Source organism: Mastacembelus armatus, chromosome 7, assembly GCF_900324485.2.
Source record: "Mastacembelus armatus chromosome 7, fMasArm1.2, whole genome shotgun sequence".
Lineage (NCBI taxonomy): Eukaryota > Metazoa > Chordata > Actinopteri > Synbranchiformes > Mastacembelidae > Mastacembelus > Mastacembelus armatus.
Window position 1 is genome coordinate 25860261 of NC_046639.1, and position 19531 is coordinate 25879791.

Sequence of the window (19531 nt, forward strand, 5' to 3'; positions counted from 1 at the left end):
GGGGCAAATCGGGAGGGGGCCAGAGGAAGAGAAAGAGGGAGAGAGATGCAGATAATTGAATCAAGGCCATGGGGGAAGAAGATAAATCTTATTATTGATAATTTTGTTGAACAGACAGGCAGAAAAAAGAGAGAGAGAGGGAGAGAGATCAGTCTCACTTCATTAAAAGATAGCTAATATGTCTGGATCGTTTAGAAACTGCACACATGGGGCACAGGGTGAGTGTGCATGTGTCCTATACTATCACATCAGTTTAGGTTCATACAGCCATTAGAGCGGCCAAAAAACTTGCACAACACATCTATACTGTTAAACAAAAAGGTTCTTACATTTCCCATGATGCAATTCAAAATTTCCAGTCAAAGAAGATGGAATCAAAGGTGGAAAGCAAACTCCGATTTCTCTTCCCCCATAACAAGGTATTCTCTCCAGAACAAACAGAACAAATGTGTCATTTTCTCAGCTTTCCACCCGACTAATTTGTTGAGAACTCATGTTGTTGTTTTAATGTTCCTCTTCACAGAAATGCCAGAAATAACAACTCTTCTCTTGGTAACTGTGTTCTGAAACGATAGGTAACCAAACAGTCACTGGCTCTTTCAGTTTCAGGCAATAATGTGCAACTTTATAGTCTCTGAGTTTATTGGGGTGTGTGTGTGTGTGTGTGTGTGTACAATAGGGCCTAGCATTCAACACAGCAGTGCTAAGGAAACACCATACAAACACATAAATTATCCCAATGACAGCACACACACACACACACACACACACACACACACACACACACACACACACACACACACACACACACACACACACACACACACACACACACACACACACACACGGTCTGATTTTATCCGTCCATGGAGAGATATTGGGAAAACAAATGTGTGCTTCCCCTCAAAAAGCCGCACATGAAAGGCCAGAGGTAGCTCTGAGGTATTATTGAACATTAGGAAGAATAACTGAGCTACGCTCGACTTCTTTTCCTCCGACTGTCCAGCTGCATGATCCAAAATGCATCTTACCCGCACACAAAGAAAATCAAATGCTGCTGAAAATAACAGAAAGTAATTTTCAGCAGCGCATGACCCCGTGACTGTGTGCGACAGAGATGTGATGATGTGAATGAACGTGGTCAATAATAGATGAAGAGGCCAGCAGGAACAACCAGCTAAGATGGAAACTCAAGAGACAGGTAAGCCTGAAAAACCGTCGCCCTCGCTTCTTCTGTCCGACACTTTATCTCACAGGGCCTGCACAGGTGAGCGGACAGAGCACATATACATCCACACATATACATCCACACATATACATCCACACATATACATCCACACATATACATCCACACATATACATCCACACATATACATCCACACATATACATCCACACATATACATCCACACATATACATCCACACATATACATCCACACAGAGAGGGAGAGAGAGCCAGCCGCCATTAGAAACAGTCCGGCCTGTAAATAAACACGTAAGAGCTTTCCAGACAAACAAAACCAATTTTCAAAGCTTTACAAACACCAAAAGACCAACCGAGACACTGGCCTTTCTTTTCTTTAGAGGAAGCGCTCAATTAACGTGTCACCACAAGTCAGGTCCACGAGAACTTGCTAAAAAAAAAAAAAAAAAAGCCACTTCAGCCCTCACCTCTGGAGAGTTGAGAGGGACATAAATTGGCCTCTTTAGCGTAGAAGGGGGGTCTAGAAAACAATAAGCTGTGGCACCAGCAGCACTGAAAATAAACGAGTTAATGTTGTTCTGGTCCTGGTCTCTAACTGCCTCATGATCAACCTGCAATGCACCTTTATCACATATTCCCTTCTTCTCTGCAGCAACAATCAGTTATTAACCTACTGACATGGTCTGTAGTGGTCACATACAACCACTGACGGTGTTTGAATATTCATCATTATGTTCTGATCAAAATAAATTAAAGCTGTTTTCATTTTTGAGAGCTCAAACAACTGACTAATCATTAGATCAACTGTGAATCTATCATGAGTTATTTTTATGATTGATGAATTAAACTATTTTAACGCAGAAATAACAGAAATGCTGTTAAAGTCGATTCATAATGTGCATATTAAGAAAAAAAATAATTAATTGCAGCCATAGTTTTGTTATTTCAGCTTCTTTGAGTGTCTGAGCATTAATGCAGTAAAGGTCTTTAAATAAAACACTAGTACTCACAGCTGCTTTAGCATTTTATACTTGAAGAAAGTATTGAACTTCAGAATTAAATCATCATTAATCAAATAATTTCACTTTTAAGTGAAAATCTAACTATTTATTATTAACTGGATCCATTTCTACACAGCAAACCTGCTCTATATTTCTAAAACTGAAATAAATAAATGTTTGAATAAATAATAAACATACTAATCAGTCATTTATTTATTATCACCAGTAAATGCCACTTTTGTTCAACTGCTTTTGATTCCAACATTGTTCCTCACAAAGGCTGCGAGTGGAGGTGATGAAAGAGGAGCGCCCTGTCACAGACACCATGCTGGCACACTCCTACGCATCCCTGCATTGTCCCCCGCTACACCTGACACTGTCCACTCCACCTGTGTAGTGTGTGTGTGTGTGTGTGTGTGTGTGTGTGTGTGTGTGCGCCTGTGATTTGATCTTGAACACAACAACGGTATGAAGAGAGGAGGAAGTGATCGAAGTATCATCCAGAACCCCTGATACTCAAAACCTGCCCCTTGCTCTGAAATGTTGTTAGTACAACATATAGAAAATACTGATTTTACTGATATTGCTTTTAACCAAAGGTGTCCCCCCACATGTGCATTTTAAGAAGCTATTTATATTTATATTCACAATCTGACTGATTTTGCAGAAGAAGTAAGAGGCCGTTATCTTAAATCTTTGGACTTAACAAAAAGATGTCAGGCAGATCTCAGTCCCTCAGGAACCAAACAGATGCAGGTTGGACACTGAACCCGTCGTCATTAAAACTGCAAAGAGATGTGTGTTTGTCTGTAGGTGCTGCCTGCACATTGCACAAGAAAGAGAAAGGCTGGTCCATTTATCGCTGCTGCTCTGTGTGATATTGGTTTCAAAGGTGCAGTTGAAGTGAAAGAGACAGGTTAGAGCATGAGGACCCCTGTCCTGACTGTGTCGTATGCGTGTGTGTGTGTGTGTGTGTGTGTGTGTGTCTGCGCCTCTTGGCAGACCCAGATGGCAGGCGGGCAAGGGAGAAGGTGGGCCAAGCGGACAGGAAGCAGTAAAAGAGAGTTCTGGTTACAAGGATCAGACGGTGGGACAAAGTGCGCTCAAAGCTACCGCTGCTACCGTACTCAAGGTGTGGGTTACACTCCTGGACATGAGGGACACACACACATTCTTGTATATATGTTTCCCAAAGGATACTGTGCTGGTGTGTATGTACATGCATGTGTGTCTGTTAGTTTCCTAATTAACACACACGCGCACGTGTTTTCGGTCACACGGACTCTAGCACACCCCTCTTCAACCAAGCAGATCCACTTAAAAGGGCTCGTATCAATTGTCAACGGTCATGTTTAGTTGTTTAGGCCCCTTCTCTCCACAGATGAGGACCAGACCATGGAAAATGCAGCCACCCATTAGCCACATGTTGCTTCTAATACTGACCCAATAAAATGCCTTTCCCCCCTGCCATGGAGAGTTTATTTGGCTTGCCACACAGAGACAAGAGGGACGGAGAGAGACAGGAAACAACAGAGAAGGAGACGCTTACAAGTAAAGATGTAACGGCGTCAGTGAAAGAGGGAAGCGCGTGGGCCTGCTGCTAATTTCCCACCCTGAATGCAGTAATCTAAGGGGAAGATTAAGGTGAAGGATTTATTCTCGACTATTTTATTAAGAGGTGCTTTAGGCACTGGAAGAAGGGGCTTTAGCGCTCCTCCAGCAGCGTGCCATACAATACAAGACAAACATTTGCTGTTATTTCACCAAAGTACTCTCAGATGTGTTGGGTCGGGGCCTTGCCTTTTGCCGCAGAGGAACTTGGCATCAAAGTTCCCTGCAGTCCTCTGAAAACAAAAATCTGTCCTCCTTTTCTATCGGTCCTGGTCTGAGCCTGTGTCCGGCAGACAAATAGTGAGGTGTCAAAAGAAAAGACAACTAGTTTTAATTAAAATGAGAGAGAGAAGCATGAATGAGCAGGGCGACATGCCCGAATCAGTTCATTATATTTAAAAAGTACTGGCATTCATTTCTTTGTAATCTATATACAGGTTTTTAAAGAAATGGCCTCACAGCTAAAAGTACTATTCCATGTCAAAGTGTGAAATACTAACAATATGTAAACAAGCAGGTTCTTTTAAAGTTTTTAAATTAATAAATGATTCAAAAACTGTAAGTTACTGTAGCGTCGGGACACACGTTCCCTTTAAACTCAACGGGAACGTGTGTCCAGACTTTTGACTGGGAATGTAAATGATCATATATAAACTTTATATAAAGCCAAGCCTCCACCAGGCCAGGAGCAGCCTCACTCACCCACCTGCTTCTTTTGTTTGCTCTGTCACTGCTTCACTGTGCTATTCTCAAACACTTACTGCTCTTCAGTGCTGCTGAAAAACAAGATGCCTCTGTCAGAGTGTGTGTGTGTGTGTGTGTGTGTGTGTGTGTGTGTGTGTGTGTGGGTGGGGGTGTGTGTGTGTGCGGTCATCCAAGTGAGCTTTTATTGCATCCAGGAAAATGAAGAGAAACAGATTCACAAAGCCAACGTGGTGCTAAAATAAGGAAACAGTAACGCTGAGCTGCATGTCTTCAATTTGACCAACATGCAGGTCCCAGAGTGAAAACATTTGTTTGGAATAACATCTCCCCGATTAAAGCTGCTTAATTGACACGGCTGAAAAACCTAAAGAACTTTGAGTCGAACGGACAGAACAAAAACCACAGAAGTGGCCGTTTCAACCACTCATAAAACACAATTCAGAAACCGGATCTTCCTCTTTCCTTTTCTGTACCCGAAAGAGAGGATGTGGCTAGACTTGATGAGGAGAGAGAGAGGAGGACCGTGAAGCATCTCCTTTAAACCGAACTAGAGAAACTCTAAATTAGAGGCGGTGCAGTCCAACCCATTATGATGTCCGGTTCAACTTGAAAAATAAAAAACGGTAAATGTGACGTTTGGGTATCCACTCGAATCAATAATACAGAGACAGCACATGGAAGACAAGACCAGTTTCTCCACTGACGCTACCACATACAGTCCACGAGACAAAAGACTGAAACGGTCACAAAAACATACGAGTTGAACTAATTCATACACGTGCTACAAAAACAGGCTTCCTGAGAAAAAGCTAACTCCTGGAATGCTTCAAATATCACAATTGGTATCCAGTGTAAAAGTATCTGAGGGTGGAATTTCACTTTAATGCCTGGATGATCCAACATGGACCTAACACCCAAACGCTGGTTGCAGCCCAGTTCATGACATCATTCAAGTCCTATATAGGTGATGATGTGTGAACCGTACAAAGGAGGGCAGCTGTGGCTGGGAAATGACAGATACTCTGGACGTCCAGACAGGATGGCAGATGCACTGTAATAGCTATTGAAAGAAAGTAGGATAAAAATCATTTGTGCTCTGTAAAACCGTTGGTTCAACACAGCGATGCCCACAAACGCAAAAGCCAGTCGAGAAACATTTTGCTGGGGCGTTGTGTTTCTAATTGACAGCCCTGGCAGCATGTGATGTCGTCTATATGCTAACTGGGCTAATCCCAGTCTTACAAGTCAAAGCCCAACTCTAGTGTAACTGGTCTGGGTGTGTGCAGCTCCCACAGCCAGACGTTGCTTCTGCCTACATTGTGTTGGGGTTGATACAGGACATGCAACCACTACTTTGCTGAACAGGGATTTTTTTTTTTTTAATTCTGTGTACTATATACAGACGTGGCTAAAAGTGCCGGTAACCTTACACCTCATTAAAACAATGCTCAGCTTGCCATGGAATAAAACTAAGCAGCTATGGAAAGAGCCTAATCCTCATTCTACAAACATCTTTTATAATGGCCTGAGCAAACATTTCTCCTTAGAAGTGGTGATAAGTGGGTTGTAGTGATATTTCAAGTAGACTATTGTTGTTCATAAGTATTACATGTGTCTTCAATCTTCAGTCTGTTTAAATAGAGAAAAGCAGTGTCACCGTGTGAACATGGAATAAATGACGAGATGAAAATGAAAAGGATTTGCCGAGCGTGGTGGAGGTAAAGGTCAAAGGGCTGTCTCCAAACAACATGTTCTTATAACCACTAATACTATTAAGAATCGTCTTTCCTGGACGGGGCCACAAGAGGACAAACAGAAGGAGAAAAATAATTTCAGAATAGAGACACAAGCTGAACTCCATGATGAAGGTAGTGTAGCTGCACCATGAGTCACATTCACAGCCCTGCCAAGAGGATAACAGCCCAGACCATACGTCTAAAGGCACCAAGAATAAATGAGAAGAAAAACCTGGACGGTTCTGAACCGGCGTGCTACAGGCCCTGATCTTAATCCAACTGAACATCTATGGAAAGAACTGAAATTCGCAGTTGGGAGAAGCAGCCGTGAAACCTGAGAGCGCTGAAGAACAGCGGGCCAAAAGTACCAGTTGAGAAGAGTGGATGCCACTCACTTTTGTCAGTTTCAACTTCTCTCAGAGAAAACTGCACTTTTTCCTTTTAAAGTGGATGCAAATGTTTCATCTCTCACATTATAACATCTGAACATGAACTACAGAATTCCTTATATTCTTTTATGAACATCTGGACGGGGTAAAAATTAAATATCAATTGCCCAGTGACAGAAACTTGTCACATAAACAAACCAACCAACAGCCTGGTTACTTGGTGCTGTACGTGCTGGACACCTACAAGTTGATTCTCATATGGAAATTGATCATTATATGGAATATTTGTGTACATTTGTTAACATTTAGCCCAAAGAGCAATGAACCTGGTCTGAAAAAGACTCAAAGTAACATTTTGTTTTGTTGGTGTAATTTATTTTACTGCTGTTCACAAAAACGTTGCATATATATTGTTCCTTCTTTCTGGACCCTCCCTGATGAACTTATGTTATGCTGAAAACCTATCCCTCTCCTGTGTGGAGAACACACAATTAATACAGGCCGAGCACTTTGCCTTTGGGAGACTGAACATCACAGAGACGTGAGCTTGTAATAGAGCTATTTGTTTTCCTCAGAAAGCTGTCCAAAGGCCCTCACTGGGATAGCTAGACTGCACAAAGGCCAGCTATGAATTGGTCAAACCCACTGGGACCGGTTATTGATTAGGCCTAAGGCAAATATGCAGCTAAATTAGAAATGTGTGAGAGTGTGTGTGCATTACTGTTGCAGTAAAATCAGCATAATCTGCATCAACCACTGGTCATGTTTTATAAATTGCTAACCTCTAGACACAATATAAAGCCCTTCTTTGAGCAAACTAACTCTTCACCATGATGAAGCAATCAATACTGCAAAAGTGGAGGTTTTTTAAAATCAGTCTATTAGACACAAAACAGAAAAGAAGCTAAACCACCTTTTGTTTCTATATTAAATATATTATTAAGTATATTAACCAGTAGTTAAATGGAGGCTGAGATCTGGACCATAGCTGGTCTCTATATATCTTTATACTATGCACACAACAACTTTCTACTTTCCCCCCTCAACTCGTCCATTTTTTGCTCACATCCGCTGCTCTCTTTTGTCGACACGTCTCCTTTCAACAAGAACAGTCTGTCAGGGTCAGAAAGCAATTTAAAACCTCTATTAATGAGAGTAAGAGAGAGGGAGAAGTTAAAAGGAGGGAAAGAAGGCAAGATAAGGTAGAGGGGTGGAGAGAAGAAGAGGATGAGGAAGAAGGGAGGGGTAAGCCGGGGTGTCAGCCATCAAAGCTGGCCAGGAGAAAAGAGGGCCAGGTGCTGGTTGTGGGAATGTGGCGTCCATGGTTCTAGAGACCAGGGAGCTGGTGGGGGCTGCGAAGGAGGGAGCAGGGTGGTAATTAGCCAAGCCAGGAGGAGAGAGAGGGCCCTCCAGGGCCCGTGGGGATAGCCCCTCCGAGAGGATACCATTTGCACTTCTACAGGAGCCGCCAGCCCCGGGCCACAAAGAAGGGGAATAGGGGAACTATGGCATCCTTTATCAGGCCAGACAAAGACGCCGCATCTTTTCAAAGGAGACCGGAGAGAGAGAGAAACTCCAGTGCTCCAGAAAAGGAGGGGAAAAGAGAAAAAGAGAAGAGAAGAAAGAATCCTAGGACTGGTCAGGACAGAGACAGAGAGAGATGCCAGTGTGAGAGTTGTGAGGCGAGACAGGAGGTTACGGTCATACTGCGACCCAGTCAGTCCACCAGGAGGGAGGGAGGGAGGGAGAGAGAGAGACACACAACTACCATGCTGTTTTTAATCACTTCTATCATTTTGCATCTTAGTTCCCATCAGGTTTTGAGGCATGAAAATATTAAATGTCTCTTTAAGCTAAAGAAGTTTTCAGTTTGTTGTCACTTCTCGTTTGAGGCGGAGCACAGGGAGCTACAATGGGCACCTTCTATCTTTGACATTATCAGGGAATCTCAAGAGTTTTGCCCTCCTGCAGAGGGAGCGAAAGTGGAGGTCACTGACATTACTTTTACCTATTACCTTTGGAGTACGGCTGCACGGGGGGGTGAATAGTGGCCTTTGAGGCTGTGAGGCTTTGTGGCCCCCGCTGGAGAGCAGTCTGACAGCCTTAGCTGAGTGGGGGCCAAAGGTCAGACAGGTCATGTGATAAGGCATTTCAGACCTGCATACAGGGCCCCAGACTGAAGTGGCCTTAAAAACCTCGACTCCCCTCCTCCCCGTCTCTGTGTATCTCCTCTTCCTTTCTTTTCTCTCTCTCACTCTCTGTCCCCTCTCTCTCTCTCTCCCTCTCTCTCTCTCTCTCTCTCTCTCTCGCTCTCTCTGAACACAAAATGCCATTTGTTGTCCGTCAGTCAGTAGCGCAGGGCCTGGGTCGGGCCCAGCGCTGAAAGCTCCATTCACACACCCTCTCACCCAGGGATGTTTTTGCAATTCAATATTTTCACACGCAGGCAGCTTCATCGTTACTTTGGAACCGTACACTTGGCAGGATGAGGATGGGGGCCTCTGGGACAGAGAGGCTGAGAGGTGGAGGAGTGGAGGAGACGGGGTCAGCACAGAGGAATCCTAGTGTCGGGAGGGGATGGGCCAGCGCTGGCTAATGGGCCATCTTGAAATGTTTTAGCCAACACCACTCTGACACCTACACACACAAAAACAAGTGCGCACACACGCTCACGAGCGGTTACACACAGTCCGCCATACTCATCGTTTCACAACCAGTCTGACTCCAGGTTAACGAGTCCGGCTCTTATTTCCTTCATCAAAATCTTCGGACTAATACAGTCACACTATCCTGCCAGGAAAAGACTTTCTTCCCCCTCTGTCACTCACACCAGACGGCGTATTTCTAGCCCGCACAGCCCAGAGTTAGCAACAGCCGAACGAGAACGGTTCTATGTCTAATCGCATCATGAGGCACATTTGAAAGCATCTTTAAACATGAGAAATTGAGCAATAGATGATGCTTTTATTTTTCAACAGGCCCAGATTAACCAGGTCAGAGAAGAGAACAGTTGAGAAAACAAGAAACATCTGAGGACAAAAGTATGAACTTCATGGAAATGTACCTCAGTCTAACCAACCCATTTCTAAAGGTTTGATCCAATTCCACAACTGTAGCACGCGAGGATATGTTTAGCATACAGAGTGGCTGAGCTAAATGGAAGGTCTGCAATGAGAGAGAGAGAGCTCTTAATATATTTATACCTTGCACCACACTCTACTTAATGAAATTAAACCACACCAATAGTGGCCCTTTGCCTCTGGGGAGTTCAGTAATCAACATGCCACCAGTTTTCATTTTGTATGAAAATAAATGGCAGCCAGTTATATGGGCCTAATTGTGTTGCACCAGGGAGGAGCTGAGTAAGAAAAGAAACTTACAGCGACGTGGTACTAGAGCCAAGAGAGGTGGCCAAATAAGCAGAGGCATTCATCTGGGGACTGGTACCCCACTTCTACTCTTTCCCCTTCTCCTTCCTTCTCTTTCTATCCATCATACTCACAAAGAAAGTTAGCCAAGTATTAAACAAATAGAGAACCGGTGGGCCCTACGCTCTAACGCCTGGCAGGGTCACTGGATAATGACAGCTCAATTACTGTGAATCTCCTTGTACACCACCCCCCTCCCATACAATCCCCAGACTGGCCCCACCTAGCACAGCAAATTTGTCAAACTCGCCAAAACGATGGGTCTGACAGTGTAATCGCTAACCGTCCCACCAACATGAAAGAGGTCTTTATCTGGCCAAATCAAAGAACCTGATCTCAGAGAGAAAAGGGTGGGGGGGGGGGTGACTGGAGTATAGAAATGTCCCGTTTGGGCCCTGAGAGACGTGGAGATGCCTCTAATCCGCTTTAATGAGACACTCCCTGCCCATCTTTGCAGTAATGACAAAACAGTGAGAAAGACGGTGAGGAGGAGGGGGCGAGATAGAAGTGAAGATGGAGCCAAGGCTTTGAACTGGCGGTCTGATGAAAGGGGACAAAGGCAGTGGGAGTTTAGAGCCACACTGCCTCTACACACCACACTCCACATTAAAGACGGAGACAAACAGCCCAGGGGACAGAGCAGTTTGTCTGCTTATCGTATCTGGACAGGATGTGCCATCATCAGCGGTGCTAGATTGGGTCTGGGACTCAAGGGCGTGCGTGTATATGCATGTGTGTGGACAGATGGGCGCAATTTGTGAAATGACAACAGGAGAAATAGTTTGGTCCAGTGTTATTCACTGTGAATTTCAAGATAAGACACCATGTGTATTGACAATTAGGTGTAATTTTCTGATGGTGAAGGGGATTTCTATGGTTACCCCTTACACCTTTAGCTGGCATTGTGTCACATCACCCTTATAATGTACAAGCAGGTGACAAATTAAAGGCAAACCCAACAAGAAGGAAGGTGTTAGACCGCTGCCTGTCCTCAGCACTGATTCTACAAGTGTCCGAACTCCACTGGGGGAACAAACACCATTTTTCCAAAGGATATTCCCTCACTTGATGTTTTGATAACGGCAGTGAAGAGCGCCGTCTAACACGTGGGTCCAAACTCGCCCTTAGGTGTCATATCAGGTTGAGATCTGGTGACTGATTCACTGAATTAGCAAATTTCTGTCTGAGATGAAATGAATAAGAATATGCAGCATAAACAGACATTGTGATATAATAAACGCCCGCAATACATTACATGAAACTAAACTGTGCCTGTTCCTAAAACACTCTGATTTTAGTGCTTTCAAAATTCCTAATTTGCACAGAAGAAACCAATGAACATGGACAACACACACAGGGCAGAGAGTTCTGCAGAGCAGCGTATGGGCAAATGAGGAAATAAAAAGAAAGAGGGAGAAAGTGAACAGGCTAATACCAAACAAATCAGGATTAGACCCAGATAAGACCAGTCACAATGCTGAGCAATCCCAGGGATATCAGCCCCAGTGCAAAGGGGGAATCATGAGAGCTGCTAAAACATGCTAATTAGGGCCTCGACACATTTGCCCCATGTTTTGCAAACAACACCGTTTAGCAGCGGGTGGCGTACAATCATCCCAGACACACAGAGAGACAATCATTTAGAGTTAATCAGCGTACTCGAGAAGTAAAGGCGAGGTATTTGCTGTGGGACAACTCTAGCAGTTGTGGCGTATCTTTAGCCCCGAGAAGCTGGATGGAATCGTCGAGACACGGCGCAGCAGCGGTGGGACGTAACCTGATAAGCAGCCACAGGTCAAGAGAAAAAGCATTTAACTGCAGCATAATGGCTTTTCATTTTTTGAACCCCCTTTTCGCCAACACATACCGCTCTTCAAATGCTGCTCAGCTATTTTTAGACCCTGCCCCCATCTGCAGGCTGAAAACAAGGCATATGAGGAGAGACGAAAAACAGGGGGCTGCTAAAAAGAAAACATCAGGGATATATCTCAAACTCTCTCAGGCATGCCAGTCTGCACGGCCAAATGATTGGGAGATTGCTGTGTTTTTGCAAACATGGCGGGTGAGGTCATGGTGCAAGGCAGGACAGAGGCATATTTGCCAATTGGATAATGTGAGGTCAACGTATCAATGGAATGAATGGGGTTTAAAGAGCCATGTGCAAGAGCTTAATGCAGCGGCATTCGTATGTCAAATCAAGATTCAACTTAGCCAGCATGAGACCAGGCAGGAAACACGGGGCTGAAAAGTGTGTGTGTGTGTGTGTGTGTGTGTGTGTGTGTCCAGGTGTAAGAGTCGCCCACCCATCGCTGTGCCACACTTGGCCAAGGTCAAAGCTCGGAACAGTGACGGGACCTCCAACAACTGTACAAAACGGTGCACACACACATTCATACGCGCACACACACACACACATTTAGCCAGGCAACGGTGCCAGCTCCTGCTGTTTGGATGACATTTACACTCAACCTTTCTAGTTTGTGATTGATTGGGGTTAAATCATACCAATGCTGAAAATCTGTCACCACTCAGGTGTGTGTATCTGTGTATATATGTGTGTGTGTGTGTGTGTGTGTGTGTGTGTGTATCCATCCAGGGTCCATCTGCATTACTGTGGACCTATGGTTTCTATGTGTGGTTGCACATGCAGCTGTAAAAAGCAGGGAACTGTGACAAGCCAAATGTGTCCAAGCCTTCAGTGAGTCTCAGCTGACAGCGACTTCAACGTTTAGCTGAACTGCAGCGGGAGTCATTTAGTCATTTAGTTTCTGAGAAACACACTCAGCCTTCATTTCTGTATTTTGATGCAGAGTAAGATTGTGAATCTGTCTTGAGTCTTAAAGTATTGACCGTTTCTTAAATTTAGCCTACAAAAACACTTAATAAGGACCATTCAGTGAAAACATAAATCTTACATGTGGCTATGTGCAGAGAATATGACGCAGTTTTATCATAGACACTGAGAATATCTGAGTGTTATATATAACAATAACCTCCATCAGTTTAAAAAAAACAATCAAGGGAACTTGTGGGTTTTATCTGCATGGAAAGATCCATTCAGGAATTATTTTGGCATCAACACTTTTAAAAGGCTTTACATTTTCAGTCAAACTGTACGTGACTTGATTACATCTCTTTTCCAATGGGTACTTGGCCAAAACAGCAGCAGCATATTTATAACAGTAACGGAGTAAACAGCAGTAAAAGCATTATTTGACCTATCCTCAAATAAATTGATCTTCCCTCCTTACAGCTGCAAAGCTCCAGTAATTCAAAGAATACGAGTTCCTTAAAATTCAGCTCATGCTTTGGTTTATTCCCTTCACAGCAGCTAAAGGTAAAGATATAAAGCCGAGCACATTTCAGAGTAACACACATGGTTCATCCTCTCTCAGAAAATTTGCAGATATGGTTACAAAAGGCAATAGCTCTTTAAAGGTATCATATTAAGTGAAGCACCATATGAACCACAACAATGATCAAACCCTTACCTCAACATTAGCCAAACTAACTTTAAGAAATTAATGGTACAATAATGCAGATTTAGACTTTGACCCACACACTAAACTGAATCCTACAATGATAGGATGAGGAACTTGCTTCCAGCAAACTTCCACATAATCAAGTAGTTCTGCAGCACGTGTGGCTGTGCCAGATGTGGACTGAAGCAATAAGTTGGGTTACACAATTTATTAATCTTTCAAAAAAATGACACAGCAGCCCTAAAATCAGCCCAAATGCTCAGATTGAAATTCCCAGTACTTGAAAAGGAAAGTAAATTCTCTATCATAAACTCTGAGGCATGTCGCCTTCATAATAAGATGCTGAACAATATTTCTGTAAATTTAGAAAAATAAATAAATAAAACAAGTTTACTATGCAGAACCGACACACGATCGCCTGTAGGAGCTCAGTCTTCAGGGGCCAAAACCCACGAGAGTGTGATTGTCATACTGGTCACAGTCATTTATGTGACTCAGAGATGTAAAACCGGTGTTTCCTGATTGATTCCCGGTGCTGTAAAGGCCATTCACATCATCACACACGAATACAAATGTGCTCAATGAAACACCACAAGTCTCAGTTTCCCCATCTGGTTTAATCTATGAAAAGTTTACAGCAATGAAATAAAAATTTCATAGGTATTTGCATTTTTGCACTGCGCCCAGCCTGACTGTAATTTGAAATAAAATATAACAGAAAAATACCTTTATCAGCTTCTATCAAACAAAATGAGCATCACAGATTAAAATCAACATATGCTGCACTTTGTGGAAGTCTTCTAAAATAAAGTGAGTCATTAAAATGATTTCTATGAACGTGTTGCTGCCTTCGTCAGCTCTCTAATGCTCCGACTTCAAAATAAAAGCAACTAAAATGGAGATTTACAATTTCATTAAAAACATTTTTTTTTAAAAAGCAGCCACTTTATACTGACACTACATTTCCTTTTCATTTGAAGATCCTAATAACTTTTATGCCTGGGCTCTAATCTGTGAACATGGAGAGGTGCTATCTGACACACACTGCAGCTGCACAGCAGTGATACATGCATGGTAGCCTGCACGGGACCTGAACGCTCAGCCAGAGCTTCAACATAGCTACCATTGTTGGTTTTAAAGTGTTATGGGTTGGGTTTTATTACTTCTGTCATAACATCAGAAGCTGTTGAGCCAGGCCAAGTTCATGACTGGGAGTCCATCTAACACAGAGATCAATAGGATATCTGCAGGTTAGTGTCAGACAGGAGGGGTGTGTGTGTGTGTGTGTGTGTGTGTGTGAGGGGGAAACTTTACACATTTGGTGAATGTGGTGGGCTGAGGGAGAGGGGAGGGCATCAGGGTCATTTTGTGTAAAATCACTAGAACAAAAAAAGAAAATCAGGTCGTAAAAAAATAAAATAAAAAATAAAAACGCGCGGTGCCAGCTTTAATTGTATTAAGCTGATAATGCAGGCGGCCCTAAAATAGGTTCAGAAAATCAATCAGACGTGTGTGAGTTGCGGTGAGAGTCGGTGCGGCTTCAACACCTTCCTGCTCCCTCAGCATGTGTGCACGTTTCTGTTTGGCTTATTTTTTCTGTAGGTTTCTGTGCGCGGTTGTTGAAGCGACAGTGTGTGTGTGTGTGTGTGTGTGTGTGTGTCACCTGTACAATTAAAATATATATAAACACACTCTCTCACTCAACCGGAAGCCTTAATTGACCCAAAGCCAATTTAAATCTACATATGTGCCCAGCAGAACCACAATAAAACAGCCGCCAGGTGCTTTTCACGAACAAACTGCTCTGTGTGCAGGGAACGGACACACACACGGACACACACACGGACATGGACTAGGGACAGCATCGTGCAAAACGCAATTTCACTGTCACTTTTCTCCTTCGGACTGCGTGTATCGATTATTAATTTCTACGATAACAGGAGGCGCAACCCTCAAATGAAACGTGATAAATCAGGTGTTGTGTTGTAGGGCTCAGGTCTGTCAGAGGATTTCCTCACTTGTTCAATAAATCTGGGAAAACACTGTTTTAATTTTTAATAATCAGTATAAGCTGAGAGGGAGCACTGGTCAAGATAAAATCCAATCGGTGGAAAAAAATAAAAACAACGTGCAGCGTGTTTGATCTCAAATTAAAGCCCTGCAATAAATCCAGTACTAAGCTAAACCAAATATGAAACGTGTGGGAGATATTATATTCCACATGCTGAATAAAAGGAAAACGACCTGTCTTTAAAAAACAAACAAAAAGGCCACATGTGAGGTCGATATCACATTATAATCAAAACACACTAACACCCACTTATTCGTGACCCCAAAACTTTAGGCAAACAAACCAGAAAGACTACACACACTAATCAGTGCGAGTCCCTGTTAAAACACACACACACACACACACACACACACACGCATATTCTACGTGAGGGGCCGTGGAGTCACAGGTCACAGGTCTGTGACTGTGCAATCTGCCGAGAGGCGAAAGTATAAGCGAGGGTAGGAAATAAAATGATAGAGCAGCCGGTGAGTGCTGCACTGGGGCCTGTGGACTCGGCTACACAGGATTTTTACCTAAGCTGCAGAAAAAGGAAAAAGGAGGGTGGAATATACTCGCTCCCACGCGTCGTATTCAAAAGTTGTGGGCCTGCATGTTTTGAATGTTAAGAAGAACAAGATATTTTTTTCATGCCTGCTCTGTTTTTCTCTCCTACCGCTGCAACACAACCGGTCTGAGGCCTCAGTCTGAGGCTGCACAGGCTTCCAGCGGTCCGACGTGAGAGTGCTACAAAGCCAGGTATTTGTGTTCATTAGCACCCGGATCAACAGACTATCAAGGCTGTTTAGAGCTCAAGACCAAGTACAATTACTGGCAAGAAGCGGGATCCTCGACATGTCTAAGTATTTTAACAAAGGAGTCTAATTAGCATCGCTTTTCTTTCTTTTTCCCTTTGTCTTAAACTTCCACGGGAACTTGATCCCTGTGCGCCAACCATGGAGGACATGCAAGAGTAATACGTAATGAGCGTAATAAAATAAAATGTGCAAAAACACTTTGGATTACTCTTTGCTTTGTGTTACTGTCATTCAGCACATTGAACTGCTCATATTGAAAATGTAATAATGATCCTGCATTTTTAAAACGTTCAACACCGGGCATTTAAATATACCTCAAGGTCTGACATGCAAATATCTCCGTTTTTTTTATTATTTTATTCAGGATTTAAAACCAGGGCTAGTGTTGACTTAAGAAGGCCCATGGCTTTGGCACAGTTAAAACTTTTTAAAGGCCTGTAAACATGCAGTAAAGTAAGCTTAACCGAAAGACGACAATAATTATATTTTAGACTAATTGTTTTTTTTAAATAAACGTGTTCAAAAATAAAACAGAACCTTATTTTTTTAGCCTGAGATTTAGCTCGACATTTACACAAAACTATAAATGGAAACTCAGGCAGGGTAAAATATAACAAACATATCAAGATATGACGAGAGCAAATGCCAGCAGGCCTGCATTAATGTGGATGTTGTCATGCAACGGTGCTGCAGATGAATAGCACATTGAAAAAGGCAGACGGACCTAAATGGGCCTAATTGGCCGGAGAAAACAAAGTGCTTTCATACAGAGCTACAAAAAGACCACATAAATAAATCCAATAATTCATTAACCAACACACCGACAATAAACAAATGTCAAACAACACGCACGGTCCATTTCCAACACCACAGTGCTCCTGTACACAAAACTGAAGGCATGAATTTTCCGTGTGACGCGAGGAGCAGTCCACTAAGTAGTAGTATGGGCGCTTTCTTGCACAAGACGCATTATTGATTGGCATTCCCTGGAGGAGGAACCAATCCGCAGCAGTCCGAGGGCCCTGGGACAAAACAAAGTTGCCAGAGAGCGAAACCTTCTGAGGCTCAAAGCAGGAGCGACTAAAAAATTCTGCATTAAAAATATCGCTCCTTCTTTCCAAATTCACATCTTGGCGTCTCCGTGCGCAGGCGAGTGAGAGAAAAGAGTGCGCTCAGCTCGGCGTAAGCTCTGCAGCAGCTCGCAGCAGAGCAGTGCCACAGCGCCCACTATTTCAAGAGCCGGGAATATTATTTCACAAGACTTGGAAAGGCTCTATAAAAAAAAGTTACTATTCATTTCGACAACTTTCTCGGTAACTTTCGGGAAACCAATCTGCGCCTCCACTGAACCTCCGAGAGCTGCAAATTACAAGAGCTCAAATGTTTATCACTGTCTTTGTAGGAGTGTAATCAACTAAAGCAGCGGCGGCGGCGGCGTTTCTCATCACACATGAAACTTTCTGACACTGGGAACCAACAAAGCCAAGAGCGCAGCGTGTAGAGCAGCGAGGCTGAGCGGCCGGAGCCGGGCACGTTTCTAGCAGAAAACTTCTATGTGGACAAAGAGTCACCTTCCTCTCTCTCAGGCTGTGACAAATGACAAGGATACACTGGACATCTACGGACCCGGGAGTTTGGTGCCGGCGGCACGAAGCGATAAGAAGGGCAATAAAAGAAGACCTACTTTTGGCCAGTTTTCTCGCCCTCGCCTTGGATCTCATCTTGTCGGCTTGTAGATTCCTCTCGTCGTCCTCCGTGAGCCCAGAAGCAGCAACAACACTATCTTCATCTCACCAGCATTGTCAGTTTGGACACCTTCGCACATGCGCACAGGCCATTCAATCTGACACCCTTGCCGGGGCCAAAAAACTTTCCAATGTATTCATCATCATCACTTTTTTTGTCCTATCGTCTCCCCTTTAGATCACTTATCTCTTCCCCTCCTCCTCCTCCTCTTCCTCCTCCTCCTCCTGCTGCTGCTTTCTCCTCACCATCTCACCCCCCCACCACCACCACCACCACCACCACAACCCCTTTACTCTCGTCCCCCTCCTCACCCATACACCCACCCCGCACGCCCCATTCAGCTCCTGCCAGCACCTTCTTGGATTTTTACCCCTTTAACAGCTACGACTTGGTTCTCTCCAACCGGCGGTGGACACGGTGAGGTTTGGTGAAGGCAAGCCCATACCTGTTTATTTATTATTAATCATAATTATTCATAATTATAACAATTATTTCTCAGACATTTTGTATTTTAAGAGAAAGGATTTTATGGGAATTTGCAGGCACTTTGTGTTTCAGCTGAAATGCTCAAACTGTCGAGGTTGTGTCTAACTTCATTAATTCAAACGCAGGTGTGCACAGGTGCAAGGCTCGTTTGGAGGTGCACTTTAGAGGCTGTGATTCGGCTGAGTGTGTGTGTGTGTGTGTGTGTTGTGTTGTGTGTGTGTGTGTGTAAACTTTGTTGCCCTCAGGACAATCAGCGGCCAGCAGCTGTTTGACGCATGCATGCAGCCTGCACCAGTAGAGTCCGTCTACCGGGGAGAAGTCCAGGATTTATTCTCTTTCCTCCAGTGTTCATCCTTTGCTGTTTGCGCTCACTCTTTGCGCCACTGACGTGTAAAGTTATGCGCAGATCACCTGGACGGAGGTGGCCGCAGACTGCAGACTTTTCTCTTTTGCTTCACCTGTGTGTTTGTCTGCTGCAGGCAGGAAGAGTCCGCCTTTCACGTTAGTCCGTGCACCCAGATGCCTCAAGGATTAAAGGTAATCTTTAGATTTCTATTTGCGAAAAACAGATTTATCCAAACTGAAGCAGGGCCCACATTATTCTGCAGTACAATTACAAATTACTTGTATGTTAATATTTCAGTTTACTGTATTTCTACCACAGAAATGGGGAATATTTTTTTGTATTTATTTAGTTTATTAATTTTACCTGCATTTGTCATTTGTAATAATATTATTATTATCATCGCTGTATTTGTGGTTGTTACTGAGGGAAATATTAAATCATTGCCTCTAACAGGAAACATGACAGAAGTTGTGCATGTTAAAAACTGTTTGTACTTTATTATTTCTAAAAGTAATAAAGACCAGTTTGAC

At 43.5% G+C, this 19531-nt stretch overlaps 1 protein-coding gene across 7 annotated transcripts in view; it reads right to left on the reverse strand.

The window, feature by feature from the left end:
- prdm16 (PR domain containing 16) overlaps positions 1-18357 on the reverse strand; it is a 160615-nt gene extending 142258 nt beyond the window's left edge. For 3 of the 7 annotated variants that reach the window (XM_026332436.2, XM_026332435.2, XM_026332434.2), the window contains exon 1: positions 18108-18357. In XM_026332436.2, coding sequence (XP_026188221.1) covers positions 18108-18144 — 37 coding nt within the window. In that variant the 5' untranslated portion in view covers positions 18145-18357. The remainder of the gene's footprint in view (positions 1-18107) is intronic. The other 4 variants (XM_026332442.2, XM_026332438.2, XM_026332437.2 and 1 more) reach the window with 2 other exon arrangements.
- Between the last annotated feature and the right edge of the window lie 1174 nt (positions 18358-19531).